Source organism: Nomascus leucogenys, chromosome 12 (genome assembly GCF_006542625.1).
Source record: "Nomascus leucogenys isolate Asia chromosome 12, Asia_NLE_v1, whole genome shotgun sequence".
NCBI lineage: Eukaryota > Metazoa > Chordata > Mammalia > Primates > Hylobatidae > Nomascus > Nomascus leucogenys.
In genome coordinates, this window is record NC_044392.1 from 50,057,416 (window position 1) to 50,084,778 (window position 27,363).

The window sequence follows — 27,363 nt, forward strand, 5'->3', positions numbered from 1 at the left end:
GCAAGACATAAGAACAAGAAGGAATCACACTGCCTCCTATCCAATGCATTAGGTTGTTTTTTATGGGTCAATCCATAGGACTGAGGCTAATGGAAGCATCCAGAGGACAGTATCTGCTCTCTGAACTCTCTAGTCCCACATCACCCTGATTACAACCAGGTTAAGAAATGGACGCATGCCTAAATTGTCCGACCTGAACCCCTAAAACTGCCCTGGGCTGATTTGAAAAGGCCACATTTCCAGGACGTGCTCCTGAACATTAAACTCTGTACCTGGGAAAGAAGATACTCTCCACCACGTAGAAATCTTGCATGAGGACATCACGCTCTGGTTTGGTACTCAGGCTCCCCACAGTGTGGGTAATGCCTAACTGGATGGCACCTTTCAAGGCTGATGAGGTTGTCTGAAAAACAAGAGAAATGAGAAGAAAATTCCTAGTATAAGTAGGATCATAACAGTAAAAATTCAGAAAGGGGAAGCTAGAAGAAACACTTTAAAACAAATGTCTTTTAGTCTGAGCAATAGTACAGATAAAACTGGGACAATCCAGTTTCCCCATCCCTATGCTGTACTCTGCAATTAAGCTTAGTAAAGACTGGAAGGACAGTGAGGATACAGAGTAGCAAGGCTGGGACTCTCTGAGCCAGCCTCAGCTAGGCAAGGTGCTCCCTCCTGTTGGCCTGCCTAAACAAGAGTTCCATATCTGTATTTGGAAGATACATTATATTGACACAACGTTCTTAGTTCTCACTCCTAAGGTTTCTGCCCCCAGAGTGTATCTGGAGCCCTCTAAACATTTCCTTCATCTGATATAGAATGTAACTAAAATTAACCAATATTCCTTTTTTTTTTTTTCTCTGAGACATTGTCTCACTCTGTCACCCAGGCTGGAATGGAGTACAGCAGCATGATCTCGGCTCACTGCAAACTTTGCCTCCCCGGTTCAAGCGATTCTCATGCCTCAGCCTCCCGAGTAGCTGAGATTACAGGCATGCACCACAACGCCTTGCTTATTCTTTATATTTTTAGTAGAGATGAGGTTTCACTATGTTGGTCAGGCTGGTCTCAAACTCCTAACCTCAGGACTCCCAAAGCTTTGGGATTACGGGCGTGAGCCACCATGCCCAGCCCTAAAATTAACCAATATTCTGATCTGACTGCCTGGCGGCAGAAACTTCAGTCCTCTAAGGAAGGGCCTGCCTAGCGTCTCAAGGACAACAGGGTGGGGTGGGCGCGGTGGCTCACGCCTCTAATCCGAGCACTTTGGGAGACTGAGGTGGGCAGACCACTTTAGGCCAAGAGTTCGAGACCAGCCTGGCCAACGTGGTGAAACCGTCTCTACTAAAAACACAAAAATTAGCTGGATGAGGTGGTGTGCATCTGTAGTCCCAGCTACTCGGAAGGCTGAGACAGAAGAATTGCTTGAAGCTGGGAGGCGGAGGCTGCAGTGAGCCAAGATCACACCACTGCATTCCAGCCTGGGTAACACAGCAAGACTCTGTCTCAAAAAAAAGGACAACAGTGTGGTAAAAGAGCTCCTAACTGAAGAAGAAAGCATGAAAGACTCAAGTAATTTCTGAGAGCAGTATTCAGATTTAGAATTATCAAACTTGGTCAAAACACAAATACAGGAGCCCCACTCTTACAATCCAGGATTCCAAGCCCGTGGGAAAGTACCACATCATCTAGATCTTTGCTGTTTGGTAACAGTAGCCACTAGGTACACATGGCTATTTAAATTTAAGTTAATTCAAATTTAAAACTTCATTTCCTCAGTCTTACTACCTATAGTTCAAGTGTGGCTACTAGCTACCATATTGGATAGCACAGATACAGCACATTTCAATCACCTCAGAAACTTTGATTAGACAGCTTTGCTCTATTTGCCTCATCCCCGACCTCCACCAGACATTACTTATATTTCTACTTGGTCCTCAATGGGCAATAAATTACAACTAGTTTTTTTTTCTTGAGACGGAGTCTCGCTCTGTCACCCAGGCTGGAGTGCGGTGGCGCGATCTTGGCTCACTGCAAGCTCCGCCTCCCTGGCTGACGCCATTCTCCTGCCTCAGCCTCCCGAGTGGCTGGGACTACAGGCACAAGCCACCATGCCCGACTAATTTTTTGTATTTTTTTTTTAGTAGAGACGGGGTTTCACCGTGTTAGCCAGGATGATCTCGATCTCCTGACCTCGTTAACCACCTGCCTCGACCTCCCAAAGTGCTGGGATTACAGGCATGAGCCACCATGCCCGGCCTACAACTAGTTATTTTCATGTACAAATAGGTCAAAGGAAAATAAATTATTAGTTTCTTTTTTTTTTTAAGTATCTGCCTCCCCAGTTAGAATAGAAACTCATCTTTTTATCTCAATGTTCAACACATAAAAAGAGCTAAATGGCCAGGCGCTGTGGCTCACGCCTGTAATCCCAGGACTTTGGGAGGCCAAGACAGGCAGATCACCTGAGGTCAGGAGTTCAACACCAGCCTGACCAACATGGAGAAACCCTATCTCTACTAAAAATACAAAATTAGCCAGGCGTGGTGGTGCATGCCTGTAATCCCAGCTACTCGGGAGGCTGAGACAGGAGTATCGCTTGAACCCGCAAGACAGAGGTTGTGGTGAGTGGAGATCGCGCCATTGCACTACAGCCTGGGCAACAAGAGTAAAACTCCCTCAGAAAAAATAAAATAAAAAAATAAAAAAAATTAAAAAAAAGCTAAATAAGCCAGGTGTGGTGGCTGAGGCCTGTAGTCCCAGTTACTTTGGAGGCTGAGGTAGGAGGATGGCTTGAGCCTAGGAGTTCAAGGCTGCAGTGTGCCATCAATGCACCCACTGCATTCCAGTCTGGGCAAAGAGCAAGATCTCATTTCTTTCTTTTCTTTTCTTTTTTTTTTTTTTTTTTTTTTTGAGATGGAGTCTCACTCTGTTGCCCAGGCTGGAGTGCAACTGCAACGGTGTGACCTTGGCTCACTGCAACCTCCGCCTCCCGGGTTCAAGCTATTCTCATGCCTCAGCCTCTCAAGTAGCTGGGATTACAGATGCCCGCCATCGCACCCAGCTAATTTTTGTATTTTTAGTAGAGACGGGGTTTTGCCATGTTGGTCAGGTTGGTCTCGGACTCCTGACCTCAGGTGATTCACGCGCCTCAGCCTCCCAAATGCAAGATTCCATTTCTTAAAAAAAAAATTTAAAAATGAAGAGCTCAGTGAAAGTAACTGTCATGAGCCACAGAGCCCATTCTGCGGACCGTCAGGTCCTTGAGTGAGAATGAGTCAGTCCACCTCTGCTACTTGGGACAATGAAATAGAGAACGAACACAAAATTTACATAGGCCAGAAATAGAACTCCAAGAAATCTTCACATCCCATATTAGACAAACTACAGAGGCTAAATGGGAGACTGAACACTGTCCCTCAGGAAGCCTAAACCATCTGCAAACTAGTCCAGAACTCAAGAATTTGGATCCCTCAAGGATCCAGGATGCTTCTGTTTTCCCTTCACCAGTTCAATTTCCACTTTTTCACTATTACTGCTCCTTTCCAGTCCATTTGATATTCAGAGCTCAAAAAAGCAGATGTTCTAGGTACTATTCGCCAGCTAAATGACTGCCTTTGTGGGGGAAAAAGGGGGTGAGACACGGTCAATCACCCTTGTAACTCCAGCACTTTGGAAGGTTTAGGTAGGAGGAATGCTTGAGGGCAGGAGCTTGAGACCAGCATGTGCGACACAGCAAGATCATCTCATAAAACTAATTTATTATTATCCACGTGTGGTGGTGTGCACCTGTAGTCCCAGCTACTCAGGAGGTTGAGGCAGGAAGATCACTTGAGCCCAGGAGTCGGAGGTTACAATAGCCTCCCACTACCTGCTAAGGATCATGCCACTGCAATCCAGCCTGGGTGACAGATTGACACCCTGGCTCTAAAAAAAATTGAGGAGAAAAAAAAATCTGACCTATTGTCTATATTTGTATCAACAGGCTGGGCTGGGACCTGGCCCTCTATTGATATATATCCAGCAATGGACAAAAAGACAGAAAGACTGCGAGAGACATGGTTCCCTGTGGTAAGATAAGAATGGCTTTCATGGCCTTGTTACATATTTATACCTAACAGGGAAACCCAGTTTCTTCGGCTCAGTAAAATAGCAACCAATGCCAGATCTGTTCACTAAATTTTTTTTTTTTTGCATCTCATTCTGTCACCAAGGCTAGAGTGCAGTGGTACAATTTGACCTCACTGCAACCTCCACCTCTCAGGTTCAAGCAATTCTCCTGCCTCAACATCCCGAGTAGCTGGGACCACGAGCATGTGCCACCCAGCTAATTTCTGCATTTTTAGTAGAGACAGAGTTTCATCATGTTGGCCAGGCTGGTCTTGAACTCCTTGCCTAAAATGATCTGCCTGCCTCAGCTTCCCAAAGTGCTGGGATTACAGGTCTGGGGCACCGTGCCCAGCCAAAAAAATTCTCATTTAAACATTCATATACAAAAAGGAGACAATTTACCCTTTGAGAAATAAATTCTAAAGTCTAAGCTGTATTATGTGCAAAAGCTTAGGGTATCAAGAAACAGGACAGTACATGGAGAGTAATTTCAAGGAGACTGAGTTCCCAGAGTAAGCTGCTGAGCTCCTGCAGTAAGATGAGAAGCTTCCATCCAGACAGACCTTTTTATATGTTGTCTCTCCTGAGGAATCAACACTTCTATGGCCTATTTTCTTGATGGGCATGCCAGAGGCATAAGGCACCTAGAAGAAGAGTCAAGATTATAATACAATTCCCATGTAAGACACCAAATAGCTACCACGATGGTACATCAAAACAAAATAAACTGAAACAACATATTCTTTCTAGATGAAAAACATTTTACAAAATCTTCAGAACATCTATCCCATGCAAATATACAGCTATAATGTTGGTTCCCAATGAATTAAATGGCTAAAAGATCATAGAAGAAAAGTCCAAGGGACACATATTTTCCCTTTGGTCCTCAGAAAGAAGACACAGAAAATAAAAGTGAGTATTTTTATTCTTTATTTTTTTGAGACAGAGTCTTGCTCTTGTTGCCCAGGCTGGAGTGCAGTGGCGCAATCTCAGCTCACTGCAACCTCCACCTCCTCGGTTCAAGCAATTCTCTCGCCTTAGCCTCCCGAGCAGCTGAGATTATAGGCGCACACCACCGCGCCTGACTAATTTTTGTATTCTTGGTAGAGATGAGGTTTCACCATGTTGGCCAGGCTGGTCTCAAACTGCTGACCTCAAGTGATCTACCTGCCTCAGCCTCCCAAAGTGCTAGGATTACAGGTGTGAGCCACCATGCCCGGCCAGAAAATAAGAGTACTTTTTTCTTTTTTTTTTTGAGACAGAGTTTCGCTTGTGTCACCTGGGCTGGAGAGCAATGCCACGATCTTGGCTCACTGCAACCTCCGCCTCCCGGGTTCAAGCGATTCTCCTGCCTCAGCCTCTCGAGTAGCTGAGATTACAGGAATGCGCCACCATGCCCAGCTAATTTTTGTATTATTAGTAGAGATGGGGTTTCAACATGTTGACCAGGCTAGTCTCGAACTCCTGACCTCAGGTGATCCACCCGCCTTGGCCTCCCAAAGTGCTGGGATTACAAGCGTGAGGCACTGCACCCAACCAAAGGTGAGTATTTTTAAATAGTAGTAGAAATATAGCTGGGTGATGGACGGGCGCGGTGGCTCAGGCCTGTAATCCTAGCACTTTGGGAGGCGGAGGCAGGTGGATCATGAGGTCAGGAGTTCAAGACCAGCCTGGCCAAGATGGTGAAACCCTGTCTCTACTAAAAACACAAAAATTACCTGGGCGTGGTAGAAGGCACCTGTAATCCCAGCTACTCGGGAGGCTGAGGCAGAGAATTACTTGAAACTGGGAGATGGAAGTTGCAGTGAGCCGAGATTGCACCACTGCACTCCGGCCTGGGTGACAGAGCGAGACTCTGTCTCAAAAAAAAAAAAAAAAAAAAAAAAAAAAGAAAAGAAACATAGCTGGGTGGTGTGGCATGCACCTGTAATCTCAGCTACTCAGAAGGCCAAGTGGGGAGGATCACTTGAGCCTAGGAGTTTGAGACCAGACTGGGCAACATGGCGAATCTCCATCTCCAACTAAAAATACAAAAAATTTGAGGCCAGGCGCGGTGGCTCACGCTTGTAATCCCAGCACTTTGGGAGGCCAAGGCGGGCAGATCACGAGGTCAGGAGATGGAGACCACGGTGAAACCCTGTCTCTACTAAAAATACAAAAAAAATTAGCCGGGCATGGTGGCGGGCGCCTGTAGTCCCAGCTACTCAGAGAGGCTGAGGCAGGAGAATGGCGTGAACCCGGAAGGAGGAGCTTGCAGTGAGCCGAGATCGCGCCACTGCACTCCAGCCTGGGTGACAGAGCGAGACTCCGTCTCAAAAAAAAAAAAAAAAAAAAAAAAAAAAATTTGCCTGGCGTGGCGGCGTGCATCTGTAATCCCAGCTACTCAGGAGGCTGAGGCAGGAGAATCACTTGAATCCAGGAGGCAGAGGTTGCAGTGAGCCAAGATCACACCACTGCACTCCAGCCTGGGCGACAGAGCGCAACTCTGTCTCAAAAAAAATAAAATAAAAGAGGCCAGGCGCAGTGGCTCACACCTGTAATCCCAGCACGTTGGGAGGCCAAGGCAGGTGGATCACCTGAGGTCAGGAGTTCAAAACCAGCCCGGTCAACAGGGTGAAACCCTGTCTCCACTAAAAATACAAAAATTAGGCGGGCATGGTGGCATGCACCTGTAATCCCAGCTGCTTGGGAGGCTAAGGCAGGAGAATTGCCTGACCTGGGAGGCAGAGGACATAGTGAGCCAAGATTGAGCCACTGTACTCCATACTGGGCAACAGAGCAAGACTCATCTCAAAAAAAAAAAAAAAAAAAAAAAAAAGGCAAGAGGGAGGAGTAAACCAGTATATAGCAGTCTAGAAAGTTATCCCCAAGAGCCAAGATGCCAGAGCAACAGACATGAAGTTGCTCTTCATGACATCAATACTCATTAGGTTTATAAGCCAGAAGGCTGAGAGACTAGTGGAAACAGGATGTCACAATTTTTTTTTGAGACAGGATGTCTCTATCACCCAGGCTAGAGGGCAGTAGTGTGATAATGGCTCACTGCAGCCTCAACCTCCTGGGCTCAAGCAATCCCGAGTAGCTGGGACTATGCTGTGCACCTGGCTAATGTTTCTTTTTTTTTTTTTTTTTTTTTTTGTAGTACCAGGGTCTCACTATGTTGCACAGGCCTGTCTCGATCTCCTGGCCTCAAGCAATCCTCTCACCTCGGCCTCCCAAAGTGTTAAGATTACAAGCATGAGCAACCATGACTGGTATTCAAGTTCTATTCTTTTAGCCAAGGCCCTTAGTACCAGAAAATTCTCAGTATATCACCTGACAGATGCTGGAAGATGTTCTGAGAGAAAGTCTGAAGTCCCAGGTCAAAAGGGCCTGCATTCTGAGGCCCCTTTCACAAAACCCAGGGGAGACGCAAGAAGTGAGAAGAGGATTAGGAAATACTCCATGGGAAGAAAGTTGAGCAAAATGGCGACATTCTGGACAAAAAAGAGAAACTTGGGAAACTAATAGCTTCTGCATGGCTAAAAGTTCTTCATATTCATTGAAGATATGCAATCAGGAGGCCATAACAGCAAAATAAAGAAAGTGAGCTTTAGTGTCAGACTGCCTGGGTTTGAATCCCAGCTGTACTAATCCCACTTAATAACTATATAATCCTCACTTCCTTCATCTGTAAAACAGATAACAGTATTTGCCTCACTGTAGTTGTTTGAAGGATTAAATAAGAATATCTTAAAGGGCACTTAGGTACAGTATTTACTTTTTGGTACATATTGCATTTGGTACATTAAAAATGCTCATTAAATGTGAGATATTGTTAATATTTAAAATAAACTACAATAAAAGATGAGTTGCATAATTTCTAGCCTACCGATGAGATGTTAGAATCCTGTCTAGCTTCCAAGACCTAATTAGAGAAAAAATAAAAATGTCATAAACAGGTTCCTTCTATCCCAGAATTAAGGTTTTAGTAACCACTGTATCAATATGAAACTCACCTCAGATGCCATGGGTCTCTTGACTCCAGATGCTGCTAGGGGAAAAAAAAAAAACACAATCATAAGAGTGCATCACATACTCACATCTCTGTCAAGCATACTGAAAGCATCAGAGTTTGAGTCAAACTAAACATGAGTATAAACTCCTGCCTCTTGCTCAGTGATACCAGATCCTTTTGGATAGCAACTGTGTATGTCCCTCTCTCCTTCTCCATACTCACATAGGCCTCGTGCATATTCCATTTTTATTCTAGACTCCTTTCTTACTCAAATATCCATATTTTCCCTGGGAAATATAACTTTTTCTTTTTTTCTTTTTTCTTTTTTTCTTTTTTTTTTGAGATAGAGTCTCACTCTATCGCCCAGGCTCAGCTCACTGCAAGTGATTCTTCTGCTCAGCCTCCCGAGTAGCTGGCATTACAGGCGCCTCCTACCACATCCGGCTAATTTTTGTGTTTTTAGTGGAGGCGGGATTTCACCATGATGGCCAGGCTGGTCTCGAACTCCTGACCTCAAGTGATCCATCCACCTCAGCGTCCCAAAGTGCTAGGATTACAAGCAAGAGCCACCGCACCTGTCCCTTTTTTTTTAATTTTTATTTTTTAGATAGAGTCTCGCTCTTGTCACTTTTTTTTTTTTTTTTTTTTTTTTGAGACAGAGTCTCACTCTGTTGCCCAGGTTGGAGTGCAATGGCACGATCTTGGCTCACTGCAACCTCCACCTCCTGGGTTCAAGCAATTCTCCTGCCTCAGCCGCCTGAGTAGCTGGGATTACAGGTGTGTGCCATCACGCCTGGCTAATTTTTTGTATTTTTAGTAGAGACAGGGTTTCACTGTGTTAGCCAGGATGGTCTCGATCTCCTGACCTCATGATCCACCTGCCTCGGCCTCCCAAAGTGCTGGGATCACAGGCGAGAGCCACCACACCCGGCCTTTTTTTTTTTTTTTTTTTTTTTTGAGATGGAGTTTTGCTGGTCACCCAGGCTGGAGTGCAATGGCACGATCTTGGCTCACTGCAACGTCCTTCTCCCGGTTCAAACAATTCTCCTGCCTCAACCTCCCCAGTAGCTGGGATTACAGGCGCCCGCCACCACACTTGGCTGATTTTTGTATTTTTAGCAGAGATGGGGTTTCACCATGTCGGCCAGGCTGGTCTCGAACCCCTGACCACAGGTGATCCACCCGCCTCGGCCTCCCAAAGTGCTGGGATTACAGGGGTGAGCCACTGCGCCTGGCTAATTTTTGTATTTTTTTAGAAGAGATAGGGTTTCACCATCTTGGCCAGGCTGGTCTTGAACTCCTGACCTCGTGATCCACCTGCCTTGGCCTCTCAAAGCGCTGGGATTACAGGCATGAGCCACCATGCCCAGCCATTACATGTGACGCAAGAGCAAAGTTAGGCTCACAGCAAGGTTTAATTTTCAATTTACCTAGACATTCATGAAATTTTAATTACCATCTCAAAGAACACGGTTCCAGCCAAAACCCTCAGCTGTCCCATCCCCCAACATACCCACATGCTTGTGCACACTAGCAACTATGGAATCTGATTCTCAATGAGGTAGTCTGTATGCTTTCAGTTGAAAATAAAAATGCTGATTTTAGGCTCTTTGGTCAGTGCCTGGCCTATCCTCCCCTCTTTTAACCCAGAGGAAAACGTTTAGAAGAGACCAGGCAGAACCAAAAGCCAGCATCTGCTTCTAGTCTGGTAGTTACCACCTAGAAAGTAAACTCCTCTGTATGCAAAAGTCACTGAATAAAGTTAAACAAGAGAAAAAAAGCAGGTAAGTAATTTCAATGCAGAGTGGCTCTGAAACTTTCTACTCCCTAAAAAGGTCTACCTTGCTACCTTTCCTAGTTTTATCACACAAACATGTAGCTCTAGGGCTGCTACACTCTTGCAAAATACCTAGAATAAAGATGAGACAATGTCGCTCCATGGAATTTTGGTGCCAGCTTAGCTATCTGCGACTGCAAAACTGGGACTAATTCCAAGAGCACGCAGGGTGATGATGCTATTAGGGTCTAAGTAATAATACTCAGACCAAGTGACAAAGAGAGGAGCAGAATCAGGACGCAAAACCTACTCTCTTCCTTGCCTAAAGTTTTGCCCCTATGGCACACATCAGAGATCCAACCTACCAATGAACAGAAGAGAAAAGTATCATATCTATTTTAAATCAAAAAAAGGAGAAAATACATATATATGTAATTTTTTTTTCCTTTGAGACACGGTCTCACAATGTCACCCTGACTGGAGTGCAATGGTGCAATCTCTGCTCACTGCAGCCCCTTCCTCCCAGGCTCAAGTGATGCTCCCACCTCAGCCACCTGAGTAGTTGGGACTACAGGTGTACACACCATGCCCAGCTGATTTTGCTTTTTTTGCTATTATTCTTTTTTGTAGATATGAGGTCTCACTATGTTGCCCAGGCTGGTCTCAAACTCCTGGATTCAAATGATCCTCCCACCTCAGCCTCCTGAGTCACTGGGACTATCAGCCTGCACCACTGCACCTGGCTGTTAGCCAGAATTTTTAAAGAGAATGAGATTCGGCCGGGCGCGGTGGCTCACGCTTGTAATCCCAGCACTTTGGGAGGCCGTGGCAGGCAGATCACAAGGTCAGGAGATCGAGACCACGGTGAAACCCCGTCTCTACTAAAAATACAAAAAAATTAGCCAGGCGTGGTGGTGGGCGCCTGTAGTCCCAGCTACTCGGAGAGGCTGAGGCAGGAGAATGGTGTGAACCCAGGAGGCGGAGCTTGCAGTGAGCCGAGATCGCACCACTGCACTCCAGCCTGGGCGACAGAGTGAGACTCCGTCTCAAAAAAAAAGAAAAGGGAATGAGATTCATCCCTATAGATAAAACCAGAATACTGTTCAACAGAAAATGATGTTTTCTATTGTCTTTGTGAAAAACACTGTAGGTATACATTATCATTTTGTAATCCATACCCATGATTTATATATATCATTATCTTTTTGGGTAGAGAGGCAGCATTAAAATGTACTCTTCCCTAGAAGAAAATATTTTGTCTGAGAATCTTGAGACCTGCATTTCCCAATCTAAGGCAAAACTCTCAAAGGGCATTATTCGAATGCCTTTTATTATCATCAGTCTACACTTGAAAGTGTGGCATGATACTATAAGAGAGGAGAACCTATTACTCAAGGGTGGGTATATAAGTAATGGCTTGGCTATAAATGCTGACAGCTTGGCTATAAATGCTACAGAGAAGGTCCTAGGCCAGCTTCTCCATACTGGCTCAATTTTAATACATCTCAGCCTTAGTTCAATGACAAATTATTCCTGCTTTTTTCTCCATCACTCAGGCATCTCCACATTCTCTCATTTCTCTTTAATGCTATTAACACTAAACTGCAATGCTGATATATTTTTAGAAAGGCTATTTCTCTCCTATGACCGAACAACTTATGTTTGTATAAACACTTTGGAAACCTACAAATATATCTCATTTGGCCCTCAAAAAATACTACAGGGTTCGGAAACTATTTTAATTAAGGATTTAAGAGAGAAATAACCAAATGGAATGTGTGAAACCTGTTAGGGCTGATTAGAAAAAAAGAAACCATAAAAAGACATTTCTGAGAAAAGAGTCTTGAGAAGCAAAGTTAAATGATTATTAATTTTATAGATGTGACAATACCACTGTAGTTATATTATACTTTCCCATCCTCATCTCTAAAAGATTCCTTAAGTGTATTAATACGTTCTAAAGTATTTAGAAGTGAAATCCCATGAGGACTGGGCTTGCTTTAAAATATTCCAGGGAGGTAGAGGTAGAAAAATGGAGAAGTATAGATGCAAGAAGATTGGCAAAATGCTGTTATCAAAGCTAGGTAATAGGCCAAGCAAAGTGTCTTACGCCTGTAATCCCAGCACTTTGGAAGGCCAAGGCAGGTGGATTACCTAAGGTCAGGAGTTCGAGACCAGTCTTGCCAACATGGCAAAACCCCATCTCTACTAAAAACACAAAAATTAGCTGGGTAAGGTGGCGGGCGCCTGTAATCCCAAATACTTGGAGGCTGAGGCAGGAGAATCGGTTGAACCCAGGGAGCAGAGGTTGCAGTAAGCCGAGATCACACCATCGCACTTCTGCCTGGGCGAAAGAGTGAAACCTTGTCTTAAAAAAAAAAAAAAGCTAGGTGGTAAGTATATGGAGGTTCATTATACTATTCTCTCTACTTCACGTGCATCTGAGGAATTTTATAATGTAAGCAAAGGAAAAAAATACCACAGAAGAAAATAAAACAAGTCTGGATAATCAAACTTCTTGATCTGAGTTGGCTTTTTAAAAATAGAGACAGGCAAGCTGGGCGTGGTGGCTCATGCCTGTAATCCCAGCACTTGGGGAGGCCAAGATGGGCAGATCACAGGGTCAAGAGATCAAGATCATCCTGGCTAGCAAGGTGAAACCCCGTCTCTACTGAAAATACAAAGAAGTAGCCAGGCATGATGACACCACCTGTAATCCCAGCTACTCGGGAGGCTGAGAAAGGAGAATCGCTTGAACCTGGGAGACAGAGATTGCAGTGAGCCGAGATTGCGCCGCTGCACTCCAGCCTGGGCAACAGAGCAACACTCTGCCTCAAAAAATAAATAAATAAATAAAAACAGAGACAGGCATTGAGCACAGTGGCTCACATCTATAATCCCAGTACTTTGGGAGGCCAAGATGGGAGGATTAATTGAGCCCAGGAGTTCGAGACCAGCCTGGGCAACATAGGGAGAACCCATCTCGGCAAAAAATAAAAATAAAAAAACAAAAGAAAGAAAAAAAAAAAAGGAAAGAATATGTAAAGACAAGGTTTAGCCACGTTGCCCAAGCTGGTCTTGAATGCCTGGGCTCATGCGATCGTTCCACCTCAGCCTCCCAAAGTACTGGGATTAGAAGCATGAGCTGGCTGGGCGCGGTGGCTCACACTTGTAATCCCAGCACTTTGGGAGGCCGAGGCAGGCGGATCACGAGGTCAGGAGATCGAGACCATGGTGAAACCCCGTCTCTACTAAAAATACAAAAAATTAGCCGGGCGTGGTGGCCGGCGCCCAGACGAGGGAGAGGCTGAGGCAGGAGGAGAATGGCATGAACCCGCGAGGCGGAGCTTGCAGTGAGCTGAGATCGCGCCACTGCACTCCAGCCTGGGTGACAGAGTGAGACTCCGTCTCAAAAAAAAAAGAAGCATGAACCACCGCACAAGGCCTACTTTCCAATTTTCTTTCTTTTTTTTTTTTTTAGACGGAGTTTCACTCTTGTCGCCCAGGCTGGAGTGCAATGGTGCAATCTTTGCTCACTGCAACCTCCACCTCCCGGGTTCAAGCGATTCTCCTGCCTCAGCCTCCCAAGTAGCTGGGATTACAGGCACGCGCCACAACACCCAGCTAATTTTTATTTTTTATTTTTTGTAGACATGGGGTTTCACCATGTTGGTCAGGCTGGTCTGGAACTCCTGACTGCAGGTGATCTGCCCGCTTCAGCCTCCCAAAGTGCTGGGATTACAGGCGTGAGACACCGGGGCCAGCCCTCTTTTCTTTTTTTTTTTTTGAGACGAGAGTCTTGCTCTGTCGCCCAGGCTGGAGTGCAGTGGCACGATCTTGGCTCACTGCAACCTCTGCCTCCTGGGCTCAAGTGATTCTCCTGTCCCAGCCTCCCGAGTAGCCAGGATTACGGGTGTGCACCACCACACCTGGCTAATTTTTGTATTTTTAGTAGAGACAGGGTTTCGCCATGTTGGCCAGCCTGGTCTGGAACTCCTGACCTCAAGTGATCTGCCCACCTCGTCCTCCCAAAGTGCTGGGATTACAGGCGTGAGCCATTGTGCACAGCCTACTTTCCAATTTTCAAGCTAAAACCACTTATTACAGATCAATAACCACTTATATTAGAACAAAATCATTCAGAAAGAGATTTTTAGTCTAATTTTTAGTCTAATCCCTTTTAGTATAAGAACACAGAGGAAGAGGTTAAGGAATGGGCTCAAAATCAAAGCATAGGCAGTGACAGAGCCAAAACTAGAACCCACATTCATGATCCCTAATTCAATACTTTCTTCTGAATAATCTCTGGCTTTTTTTCTTTTCTTTTTTTTTTTTTTTTTTTTTTTTTTTTTTTTTTTTTTTTTTTTTTTAGACACGGTCTCACTCTGTTGCCAGGCTGGAGTGCAGTAGGGTGATCTCAGCTCACTGCAACCTCCACCTCCCAGGTTCAAGCAATTCCCCTGCCTCAGCTTTCAAGTAGCTGGGACTACAGGTACATGCCACCACGACCAGCTAATTTTTGTATTTTCAGTCAAGACGGGTTTCACCATGTTGGCGAGGATGGTCTCGATCTCTTGACCTTGTGATCCACCCGCCTTGGCCTCCCAAAGTGCTGGGATTACAGGCATGAGCCACTGAGCCCGGCCTCATCTTTGGTTTTTAATTTCCTGGCCACCTAGAAAACAGGTGGAACAAGAAAGCACCAATGGAACTAGAATGCTCTAACTAAATAAATCTCAGATTTGCTAATGGACAATATGAACACATATATTCTTCCCTCAAGGTACCCCCTCTTTTTCCTTGAGACAAGGAAATGTTTCATTTTCACTGATAGGATTAAAAGTACAGTTGTCCTCCTTCAGGTCCTCTCAAGGAAATTAACAACACTGTTCCTCTAGCAACACTCATCAACACCATTTGCAAAAAGAGTATCAAAGTACCTTTCTTTTAGGGAGATTACCTTTGTTCTGAATTAGGCAATGCCAGTATTCTAGAGGAGCAGAAACTTTCAAGTCTGATACTTGAAAGCGCAGTTTCACAGTTTTACAGACGTTAAGGTCTTCACTAGCATAGAAAATGCCTTTTTGTCTTTGTAACAAGACATTAACAATTTTAACACTGCCAGGCACAGTGGCTCACGCCTGTAATCCCACCACCTGGGGAGGCCAAGGTGGGCAGTGGATCACCTGAGGCCAGCAATTCAAGACCAGCCTGGTCAACATGGTGAAACCTCATCTCTATAAATAACAAAAATTAGCCGGACGTGGTGGCATGTGCCTGTAATCCCAGCTACTTGAGAGTCTGAGGCAGGAGAATTGCTTGAATCCAGGAGGTGGAGGTTGCAGTGAGCTAAGATCGTAACACTGCACTCCAACCTGGGCAACAGAGCAAGACTCCATCTCAAAAATAAAAAATTAAAATAAAAAAAAAAAAACAAAAAGAAAAAGAGAAAGAAAAAACAATTAGCCAGACATGGTGGTGTCTGTAGTCCCAGCTACTTGTGAGACTGAGGTGGGAAGATGGCTTGGGCCTGGGAGGTCAATGCTGCAGTGAGCTATGATCATGCCACTGCACTCCAGCTTGGGTGACAGAACAAGACCCTGTCTCAAAATACATAAATAAATTAGTACATTAATAAAATTAAAATGCTTCTGAAAGAATGAACAATAATTCCACCTACTGTACACAAAGGAGCTCAGAATTTTGTTGATTTAGGAAGGCTAAAGTCAGAAGGAGAAGTTTCCTTCTGTACTACTCTCTCCTTCACCCCAAGGACTCCTGGTTCAGACAGTAATAACAAATATTTAACCCGGTTTTAAGTAAAGTTAGTTCACACACAGACTTTCAAATTAGTGAGGGGAGCAGCAGCACAGTGGGTAAGAATGCAGGCTCTGAAATTTTCAGAACACCTGAAAATCTATATCCCAGGGAAAACAAAACCAAAAAAAGAAAAAGAAATCAGAACACCTAGGTTTGCTAGGTTTGAATACTAGATTTAACATTTACAGCTGGGCACAATGGCTTAAGCCTGTAATCCCAGCACTTTGGGAGGCCTAGTGGGTGGGTCACTTGAGGCCAAGAGTTCAAGACCAGCCTGGCCAACATGGAAAAACTCTGTCTCTACTAAAAACACAAAAATTAGCTGGGCGTGGTGGCACACACTTGTAGTCACAGCTACTCTGGAGGCTAAGGCACGAGAATTGCTTGAACCCAGGAGGCAGGGGTTGCAGTAAGCTGAGATCACAGCACTGCACTCTAGTCTGGGTGACAGAGCAAAACGTCTCAAAAAAAACCACATTTACTAAGTAGGTAACCTTGGGTAGGTTGGTTAAAATTTCTCTAGAGCAGACTGGCTACCTTATCTATAAAATGTGGAAGTAACAACATGTAGTTCATAAGGTTGTAATCAGAATTAAACAAGTTATGTATAGGCTTAATCTATAATAAATGCTCTATTTAATCTACAAGAAGTGCCTATAAATTCTAGCAATTATTATCAATGTGAATTATGAAATGCCATCTACAGGACAGCAAGGGTCAGGGGAAATGAGAGGTACAACTGAAAGAGAAAAGGAAAAGAATTGAGACTGGTTTACTGAAACAAAAGGAAATGAACATGAAGTTACAGGAAAATTTCAAGGGAGAGAAAAGGTAGTCACTGATTCATAATATACTGAAGAATTCTGAGAAAAGATACTTCTATGTTAGGATAACATCTTTTTTGGAGACGGCAGTGAGATATGGGAGGCAGAGTGAAATAATGCTTGTAAGGCATCCACAGCCTTCTTAGAAGACCATGAACTACCACTCCAAGAACTCTGCAACTGTTTTTTTTTTTTTTTTTTTTTTTTTTTTGAGACGGAGTCTTGCTCTGTTGTCCAGGCTGGAGTGCAGTGGCATGATCTCAGCTCACTGCAAGCTCCGCCTCCCGGGTTCATGCCATTCTCCTGCCTCAGCCTCCCAAGTAGCTGGGACTACAGGCACTCGCCACCACGCCTGGCTAATTTTTTTGTATTTTTAGTAGAGACGGGGTTTCACTGTGTTAGCCAGGATGGTCTCCATCTCCTGACCTCTTGATCCGCCCGCCTCTGCCTCCCAAAGTGCTGGGATTACAAGTCTGCAACTGTTATGGGGAAGAGGAATTGGCTGCTAGTTACTGTAAGGAGCTCATGCTTCTTTAGCACAGATAGACATCAGATCTACCTCTCTTATGGCTGACCCCACAGCACAGAAAGTTGAAACCTAATAAGGAAAAACAGAAAGTTACCACTTACTCCTGGGGTCCCATCTGCTTACAGCATGATAAGCATAGATGTTTTTAAAACTCTTAAGTTTAAAATTATGAACTGGACCTGGTCAGATTCCTAGCACCATACTGTGAAATGTGGAATGATTCTTTTGTAATTCTAGGTAAATGTTCAAAAAATGGCAGAAGGAGAAGCCTCTGACACAAAAATTCTAAGAGCAGTCACAAAACTTGTACTTCAAGTCATTTCACTCTGGAGTGAATTCAGACAGCAAAACATTTCAGGTATAAAGTTCCTCTGCAGCCAGACTTTTATCTTTTAAAAAAGAATGCCGCAGTGGCTCAAACTTTTAATCCCAGCACTTTGGGAGGCGAGGCGAGATCACCTGAGGTCAAGAGTTCACAAGACCAGCCTCCTGGCCAACATGGTGAAAACCCATCTCTACTAAAATACAAAAAGTAGCCGGTGCAGTGGCAGGCGCCTGTAATCCCAGCTTCTCAGGAGGCTGAGGCAGGAGAATCACTTGAACTCAGGAGGCAGAGCTTGAAGTGAGCCAAGATTGCCTTTGCACTCCAGGCTGGATGACACAATGAGACTCCTTTTCAAAAAAAAAAGGCCGGGTGTGGTGACTCACGCCTGTAATCCCAACACTTTGGGAGGCCAAGGCAGGAGGATCACCTGAGGTCGAGAGTTCGAGACCAACATGACCAACATGGAGAAACCCCATCTTTACTAAAAATACAAAAAAAAAAAACAAAAAAACAATTAGCCAGGCGTGGTGGCGCCTGCCTGTAATCCCAGCTACTCGGGAGGCTGATGCAGGAGAATCGCTTGAACCCAGGAGGCAGAGCATACAGTGAGCTGAGATCGCGCCATTGCACTCCAGCCTGGGCAACGAGAGCAAAACTCCATCTCAAAAAAAAAAAAAAAAAAAAAAAAAGAATGCACAGGCTGGGCGTGGTGGCTCATGCCTGTAATCCCAGCACTTTGGGAGGCTAAATCAGGTGGATCACTTGAGGCCAGGAGTTCGAGACCAGCCTGGGCAACATGGCGAAAACTGGTCCCCACTAAAAATACAAAAATTTAGCCAGGTGTGGTGGCGCACGCCTGTAGTCCCAGCTACTCAGAAGGCTGATGTGGGAGGATGGCTTGAGCCCAAGAGGCAAAGGTTGCAGTGAGCCGAGATCACACCATTGTGCTCCAGCCTGGGCGACAGTCACAAGGTAGGTTTTGTTTGAGGCTCTTCCACTCCTTGAGGGCAATTTGGTACTAACTTGCAAAAAGCCAGCCGGATGCTGTGGCTCACGCCTGTAATCCCAGCCCTTTGGGAGGCTGAGGCAAGCGGATCACTTGAGGTCAGGAGTTCGAGACCAGCCTGACCAACATGGCAAAACCCGTCTCTACTAAAAATACAAAAATTAGCTGGACATGGTGGCGAGCACCTGTAATCCCAGCTACTAGGGATGCTGAGGCACGAGAATCGCTTGATAATGGGTGGCAGAGGCAGCAGTGAGCCGAGATGGGGTCACTGCACTCCAGCCTGGGTGACAGAGTGAAACTCCATCTCAAAAAAAAAAAAAAAAAAAAAAACAAACAAAAAACAAAAAACAGAAAAAAACAAAGCGAAAAGCCTTAAAAATCATTATGTACAATCTGACCAAGAAGTACTAAGTTATCTTAAATTAGTGAAGCGAACAAAGATGTATATACAAGGATATACAAGGATTACAGCAGTGTATATAAAACTATAATTGCACAGATCCTGTTGTTGGAAAGAATCTAAATGAACAATAGGGAACTGATAATATACATCGTGGCGCAGTCATAAAATGGAACACTATATAACCATTATTTTTATGTATATTTATGGATGTCAATATGTTGAGTGGAAAAAGGTCAAAAAATTATATAGTATAATACAATTTTTTATAAAAACTTTTATCTATAAATTCACATGTACTTATACACATAGAAAAGGTGCACAAGATGATGTACCAAAATGTTAAAAGATGACCATTTCCTGATAGTGGGAATAGGCTTATTTTGTAACTTTAAATTTCTGTTTTTCCTTACCTATATAAACTATACAAATATTTTAATGTGTATATTACATAATTTAACAATTAAAGGAATGGCTTTACTGTCATTTTCTTTGCTTAATAACCCATTTTTCCCAGTAAACCACTACTCAACAGTCCCACACACACAAACCACCACTCTCCCCACACACACATTAACTCAAGCTCATTACAATCACGTTATGCTATTGCAAAGGAACAAGAAAAAATATGAAAAGAAAATGCCAGAAATGCTGCTGACAATCCTAAGCTAAAAATAAGTATAAGTCTTATGTTCTCATACCCTCTTTCTCAACTACATATTACTTTCAGATGCCTATACAACCTGAAACATACCTGTATCAGCACATATAAGAGATTCTCTCTTAAAAAGGGAACCATATCCCTCAGAAATCAACAGTCTCCTATAAAACAGGGACACCCAATTTCAGCATATCTCCTGGATGCCAAGACTTCAAAAATATTAAAGAACTAGCTTCTAAATTATGAAAATAAGCTAGGAAATCATTAATGTTACTAAAATAATTCCAGAACAGCAGAACCAGTCAAGTCAAATGCCAAAGTGAAAACAACCCAGTCAATTCTTGCTAAATACAATGTCAAGCCTACTCTGGACACACTGCCTATAAGGTAGCCCTGCTCCACAAGGAGCAGTACCACAAAAAAATACAAATTTTATTTTTTAAAAAAAGGCAGGCTGGGCGCGGTTGCTCACACCTGTAATCCCAGCACTTTGGGAGGCCAAGGCGGGGTAATCATGAGGTCAGGAGATCGAGACTATCCTGGCTAACACGGTGAAACCCCGTCTCTACTAAAAATAAAAAATAATAAAAAATAAAATAGCCGGGCATGGTGGCAGGCGCCTGTAGCCCCAGCTACTCCAGAGGCTGAGGCAGGAGAATGGCGTGAACCTGGGAGGCGAAGTTTGCAGTGAGCCGAGATCACGCCACTGCACTCCAACCCAGGCGACAGAGCGAGACTCTGCCCCCACCAAAAAAAAAAAAAAAAAAAGGGAAAGTCGGCCAGGCACGGTGGTTCACGCCTATAATCCCAGCACTTTGTGAGGCCGAGGCGGGCAGATCACGAGGTCAAGAGATCAAGACCATCCTGGCCAACATGGTAAAACCCTGTCTCTACTAAAAATACAGAAATTGGCTAGGTGTGGTGGTGTGCGCCTGTAGTCCCAGCTACTCAAGAAGCTGAGGCAGGAGAATCGCTTGAACCCGGGAGGCAGAGATTGCAGTAAGCAGAGATCACGCCATTGTACTCCAGCCTGGCGACAGAGCGAGGCTCCATCTCAAAAACAAAAGGAAGTCGAATCATCACACCATGTCACAGAAAATTTTTCTGAGTAACTCTGTACCCATCCTAAGGAAGCATTCCATTTTGGTCCTTGGCCCCACCTTTAATTGTGTTTGTGGTGAAGAGGTACTGGGGAAGCTGATTTCTAGTCACTTGGCAAACACAACTATGATTCTTCATAAATTTACTTGCTACTACCCAGCCACTGGCGACTAATATTCACTATTGAGAGGAAGGAGAAAATGTAAAGGAAGTGAAAATCCATCAGTATAATTCTGAGAAGTGTGAAAAAAGCAAACTTCAGAATGAGAAATGAGCTGAACTTTAAGATGGTTTCGAACTCCTGGCTTCAACTGATCCACCCACTTCGGCCTCCCAAAGTGCTGGGATTACAGGCGTGAGCTACCACACCAGCCACAAAGATGTTTAAGAGATAACTTAAAGAGATAATGTGAACAAAATATCTTTTTTTTTTTTTTTTTTTTTTTTTTGAGAAGGAGTCTCGCTCTTTCACCCAGGCTGGAGTGCAGTGGCGTGATCTTGGCTCACTGCAGGCTCCGTCCCCCGGGGTTCACGCCATTCTCCTGCCTCAGCCTCTCCGAGTAGCTGGGACTACAGGCGCCCGCCACCACGCCCGGCTAATTTTTTTTTTGTATTTTTAGTAGAGACGGGGTTTCACCGTGGTCTCGATCTCCTGACCTTGTGATCCGCCCGCCTCGGCCTCCCACAGTGCTGGGATTACAAGCGTGAGCCACCGCGCCCAGCCTATCTTTTTTTTTTTTTGAGACGGAGTCTCACACTGTCACCCAGGATGGAGTGCAGTGGCGTGATCTTGGCTCACTGCAAGCTCTGCCTCGTGGGTTCATGCCATTCTCCTACCTCAGCCTCCCGAGTAGCTGGGACTACAGGCGCCTGCCACCATACCCAGCTAACTTATTTTTTATTTTTTATTTTTAGTAGAGACGGGGTTTCACCATGTTAGCCAGGATGGTCTCAATCTCTTGACCTTGTGATCCGCCCGCCTCGTCCTCCCAAAGTGCTGGGATTACAGGCATGAGCCACCGCATCCGGCTTTTTTTTTTTTTTTTTTCTTTTTTGGGACAGAGTCTCGCTCTGTCGCCCAGGCTTGAGTGCAGTGGCACGATCTTGGCTCACTGCAAGCTCCGCCGCCCAGGTTCATGCCATTCTTCCGCCTCAGCCTCCTGAGCAGCTGGGAGTAGCTGGGACTACACACGCCTGCCACCACACCTGGCTAATTTTTTGTATTTTTAGTAGAGATGGGGTTTCACCGTGTCAGCCAGGATGGTCTCGATCTCCTGACCTTGTGATCTGCCTGCCTCAGCCTCCCAAAGTGCTGGGATTACAGGCATGAGCCACCACGCCTGGCCAACAAAATATCTTTTAAGTTTTTTGGTCTTGAGACAAGGTCTCACTCTGTCACACAGGCTGGAGGGCGTGGCAGGAACACAGCTTACTGCAGCCTCAACCTCTCAGGTTCAAGTGATTCTCCCCTCAGACTCCAGAGTAGCTGGGACTACAGGCACACATCACCATGCCCGGCTAATTTTTATATTTTTTGTAGAGACAGGGTTTCACTATGTTACCCAGGCTGGTTTCAAACTCCTGAGCTCAAGCAATCTGCCTGCCTCAGCCCCCCAAAGTGCTGGGACTACAGGTATAAACCACTGTGCCCAAATAGTTCTGAAATGAGTTCTCCTCACCCTAGTGTGTGAAACAAAACAGAGTTGGCCTTAATAGTACAGCCTCTCCCTGCACTTTCAGAGCAGAAGCATTTCTGTCAGAGATGCAATGACATCATCTACTGATGAGAAACCAAGAAACAGTGTGTGACGGACTCTAATGTTTGAAATAAACATATAATTTGGGGATGCTAAAGGCTAGCCAGATATGCATTCCTCAGACAACTGGAGTTTTGCCCAAACAGGTCATAGGGAAACAATCCCTGAGGTCCAATTTAATTACCTACCAACATTATTACATAAATATGTCAATAAGCCCGGGCACAGTGGCTCATGACTGTAATCCCAGCACTTTGGGAGGCCGAGGCGGGTAGATTACCTGAGGTCAGGAGTTCGAAACCAGCCTGGTCAACATGGCGAAACCCGTCTCTACTAAAAATACAAAAAAATTAGCCGGGCATGGTGGCGCATGCCTGTAATCTCGACTACTCGGGAGGCTGAGGCAGGAGAATCACTTGAACCCAGGAGACGGGAGACTGCAGTGAGGCCAGATCATGCCACTACACTCCAGCCTGGGCAACAGAGCGAGACTCCATCTCAAAAAATATGTATGTATGTCAATAGTTCCTACATAGAGTACAAAGAGATAAGCAGCTTTTTCGGAATTAAAATGCTAACTCTCAGTGGACTCTTGGTTGATAAAGATGGAGAGCCACACCAAGCAGGATGGCTCATGCCTGTAATTCCAGCACTTTGAGAGGCTGAGGCAGGAGGATAGCTTTAGGCCAGGAGTTTGAGATCGACTAAGCAATATGGTGAGACTGTCTCTACTTAAGGAAAAAAAAAAAGCAGTGTTGTGGCCCATGCCTGTAATCTTGAGTAGGCTGAGGTGGGAGGATCACTTGAGCCCACAAGTTTGAGGCTACAGTGAGCTATCATCATGCCATTATACACCACCCTGGGTGACAGACTGAGATCCAGTCTCGAGAAAAAAAAAAAGTGGGGGGGTCAGGGAGGGCAGGCGCAGTGACTTACACCTGTAATCCCAGCACTTTGGGAGGCAGAAGCAGGCAGATCACCTGAGGTCAGGAGTTCGAGACCAACCTGGCTAACATGGCAAAACCCTGTCTCTACTGAAAATACAAAAATTAGCCAGACATGGTGGCGGGCACCTATAATCCCAGCTACTCGGGAGGCAGAGGCACAAGAATCTCTTGAACCCAGGAGGCAGAGATTGCAGTGAGCTGAGATTGCGCCACTGCATATCAATCAGCCTGGGCAACAGAGCAAGACTCCATCTCAGAAAAAAGAAAAAAAAAATGCAGGCCAGCCAGGTGCGGGGGCTCACGTCTGTAATCCCACCACTTTGGGAGGCCGAGGCGGGTGGATCACGACGTCAGGAGACCGAGACCATTCTGGCTAACATGGTGAAACCCCGTCTCTACTAAAAAATACAAAAAATTAGCTGGGTGTAGTGGCGGGCTCCTGTAGTCCCAGCTACTCTGGAGGCTGAGGCAAGAGAATGGCATGAACCCAGGAGGCGGAGCTTGCAGTGAGCCAAGATCCCGTCACAGCACTCCAGCCTGGGCCACAGAGCGAGACTCCGTGTCAAAAAAAAAAAAAAAATGCAGGCCAGTAGCGGTGACTCACGCCTGTAACTCCAGCACTTTGGAAGGCTGAGGTGGGCAGATCACGAGGTTAAGAGTTCAAGACCAGCCTGGCCAACATGGTGAAACCCCATCTCTACTAAAAATACAGGCCGGGCATGGTGGCTCACACCTGTAATCCCAGCACTTTGGGAGGCTGAGGTGGGCAGATCACCTGAGGTCAGGAGTTCGAGACCAGCCTGACCAACATGGAGAAACCCTGTCTCTACCAAAAATACAAAATTAGCCGGGCATGGTGGCGCATACCTGTAATCCCAGCTACTCAGGAGGCTGAGGCAGGAGAATCGCTTGAACCCGGGAGGCAGAGGTTGTGGTGAGCCGAGATCATGCCATTGCACTCCAGCCTGGGCGACAAGAGCAAAACTCCATCTCAAAAAAAAAAAAAAAAAAAAAAAAAGGCCAGGCACGGTGGCTCACGCTTGTAATCCCAGCACTTTGGGAGGCCAAGGCGGGCGGATCACGAGGTCAGGAGATCGAGACCACGGTGAAACCCCGTCTCTACTAAAAATACAAAAAATTAGCCGGGCGTGGTGGTGGGCGCCTGTAGTCCCAGCTACTCGGAGAGGCTGAGGCAGGAGAATGACGTGAACCCAGGAGGCGGAGCTTGCAGTGAGCCGAGATTGCGCCACTGCACTCCAGCCTGGGTGACAGAGCGAGACTCCGTCTCAAAAAAAAAAAAAAAAAAAAAAATTAGCCAGGCATGGTGGCACGCGCCTGTAATCCCAGCTACTAGAGAGGCTAAGGCAGGATTGCTTGAACCCAGGAGGTGGAGGTTGCAGTGAGATGGCGTCATGCCACTGCACTCCAGCCTGGGCAACAGAACAAGACTCTGTCTTGGGCGGGAGAAAGAAAAAAAGCAAGACCCCTTACGATATAATAGAACAAAAACAAAATCTACCCAGTTATTTGCTGGATTATCTGAGGCAATCTCTCTGGTCCTAGTTAACTTGGAATACTGAAAGACACTGTATGCCTACAGGTGGGGGACACAAATTGTTCTTCAACTGAAAATACTCTTGAAATGTCAACCTGCCTCCTGAGAAGTACTGTTGAACACATAGCTCTAAGGAAGTGTGTTTTAAAAAAAAAAAAAAACGGCTGGGCACGGTGGCTCACGCCTGTAATCCCAGCACTTTGGGAGGCTGAGGCGGGCGGATCACGAGGTCAGGAGATCGAGACCATCCTGGCTAACACGGTGAAACCCCCTCCAAAAAAAAAAAATACAGAAAGTTAGCCGGGCATGGTAGCGGGCGCCTGTAGTCCCAGCTACTCGGGAGGCTGAGACAAGAGAATGGCGTGAACCCGGGAGGCAGAGCTTGCAACGAGCCGAGACTGTGCCACTGCACCCCAGTCTGGGTGACAGAGCGAGACTCTGTCTCAAAAAAAAAAAAAAAAAAAAAAAAAAAAAAGCGACCATTACAACATCCTTAATAATGACTGGATCAAGCCAATTAAGAAAACCAAGCCACGGCCAGATGCAGTGGCTCACACTTGTAATCCTAGCACTTTGGGAGGCTGAGGCAGGTGGATGCGGAAGTCAGGAGTTCGAGACCAGCCTGACCAACATGATGACACCCTGTCTCTACTAAAAATACAAAAATTAGCTGGGTGTGGTGGTGTGCGCCTGTAATCCTAGATACTCAGGAGGCTGAGGCATGGGACTCGCTTGAAAGCGGGAAGTGGAGCTTGCAGTGATCCAAGATTGCACCACTGCACTCCAGCCTAGGTGACAGAGTGAGACTCCATCTCAAAAAAAAAAAAAAAAAGAAAAAAAAAAAGAAAACCAAGCCACATCTCAGAGAAAAGCTAAATTTTGTTTCTTAGCTGGTGTAAATTTTTCCTAAGGCTCTTCTAGGAAACAGTCAGAAGTGCAAGGATGTGCCTAGAAACAAAAGCTTGAAAGCAATTTGATCTACCAGTCCTGGGGTCACCTCAGCTAATAGCCAACTAAAAGCAGTCTATCAAAGAATGAGCCAGCCGGACACAGTGGCTCACACCTGTAATCCCAGCACTTTGGGAGGCCGAGGCAGGTGGATCACCTGAAGTTAGGAGTTCGAGAACAGCCTGACCCAACATGGAGAAACCCTATCTCTACTAAAAATACAAAAATTAGCCAAGCGTGGTGGCACGTGCCTGTAATCCCAGCTACTAGGGAGGCAGGGGAATCACTTGAACTCAGGAGGAGGAGGATGCAGTGAGGCAAGATCGCACCACTGCACTCCAGACTGGGCAACAAGAGCGAAACTCTGTCTCAAAAAAAAAAAAAAAAAAAAAGAATGAGCAACATTATGTATTAAGATTTGATGGCCAGGCATGGTGCCTCATGCCTGTAATCATCCCAGCACTTTGGGAGGCCAATGCAGGCAGATCACAAGGTCAGGAGTTCGAGACCAGCTTGGCCAGCATGATGAAACCCTGACTCTGCTAAAAATACAAAAATTAGCCAGGTGTGGTGGCATGCGCCTGTAATCCCAGCCACTCGGGAGTCTGAGGAAGCAGAATCACTTGAACCTGGAAGACGGAGGTCGCAGTGAGCCAAGATCACGCCACTGCACTCCAGCCTGAGGGACAGAGCGAGACTCCATCTCAAAAAAAAAAAAGATTAATCTTGGTAACATGCAGCCTTTATGCAACATCTTTACCTCAGTTTCCTAATTTGGAAAATGAGGGAGTTAAAATAACTCTACATTTCCCTCTAGTCAACTTTTGCTTCTAGTCCTACAAACAAGTTTCGTGGTTCTCAGACCTCAAATATGTATCCCTTGGCACAAAAATGTTCTTTGAAATTAAGAAAAAAATCCAAGTCCTTCCTTAAAAGACTTGGGTTTCCTGAATAAGCTACCCATGGCCAAGAGGCACTTGAAATTTTTGGCAGATAGCCACCTACCAATTTTATTTCCAAATCTGGTTCTATCTATCTTGAAACAGCAATTAATTCTGCTGGGTTAAAATGAACATATTTCAGACCAGGCGCAGTGACTCACGCCTGTAATCCCAGCCCTTTGGGAGGCCAAGGTGGGCAGATCACTTGAGGTCAGGAGTTCAAGATCAGCCTGGCCAACATGGTGAAACCTCATCTCTACTAAAAATACAAAAATTAGTTGGGCATGTTGGTGTGTACCTGTAATCCCAGCTACTAGGGAGGCTAAGACAGGAGAATCGCTTGAACCCAGGAGGTGAAGGTTGCAGAGAGGGTCGCCTGAGGTCAGAAGTTCGAGACCAGCCTGGCCAACATGGCGAAACCCTGTCTCTACTAAAAATACAAAAATAGCCGGGAAGGTGGCTCACACCTATAATCCCAGCACTTTGGGAGGCTGAGGTAGGCGGATCACCTGAGGTCAGGGGTTAAAGACCAGCCCGGCCAGCATGGTGAAACCCTGCCTCTACTAAAAATACAAAAATAGCCGGGCACGGTGGCTCACGCCTGTAATCCCAGCACTTTGGGAGGCCGAGGCGGGTGGATCACGAGGTCAGGAGATCAAGACCAT

The 27,363-nt window shown here is 45.5% G+C and overlaps 1 protein-coding gene across 7 annotated transcripts in view; it reads right to left on the reverse strand.

Moving 5' to 3' along the window:
* Positions 1-27,363, reverse strand: part of PIP5K1A (phosphatidylinositol-4-phosphate 5-kinase type 1 alpha) — a 57,504-nt gene that overhangs the window by 21,428 nt on the left and 8,713 nt on the right. For 2 of the 7 annotated variants that reach the window (XM_030824567.1, XM_003259223.4), the window contains exons 2-5: positions 8,106-8,140; positions 7,979-8,014; positions 4,671-4,751; positions 273-403 (exon numbers count right to left, since the gene is read on the reverse strand). In XM_030824567.1, coding sequence (XP_030680427.1) covers positions 273-403; positions 4,671-4,751; positions 7,979-8,014; positions 8,106-8,117 — 260 coding nt within the window. In that variant the 5' untranslated portion in view covers positions 8,118-8,140. Of the gene's footprint in view, positions 1-272; positions 404-4,670; positions 4,752-7,978; positions 8,015-8,105; positions 8,141-17,806; positions 17,812-27,363 lie in introns of those variants that run through there. The other 5 variants (XM_030824568.1, XM_030824565.1, XM_030824569.1 and 2 more) reach the window with 5 other exon arrangements.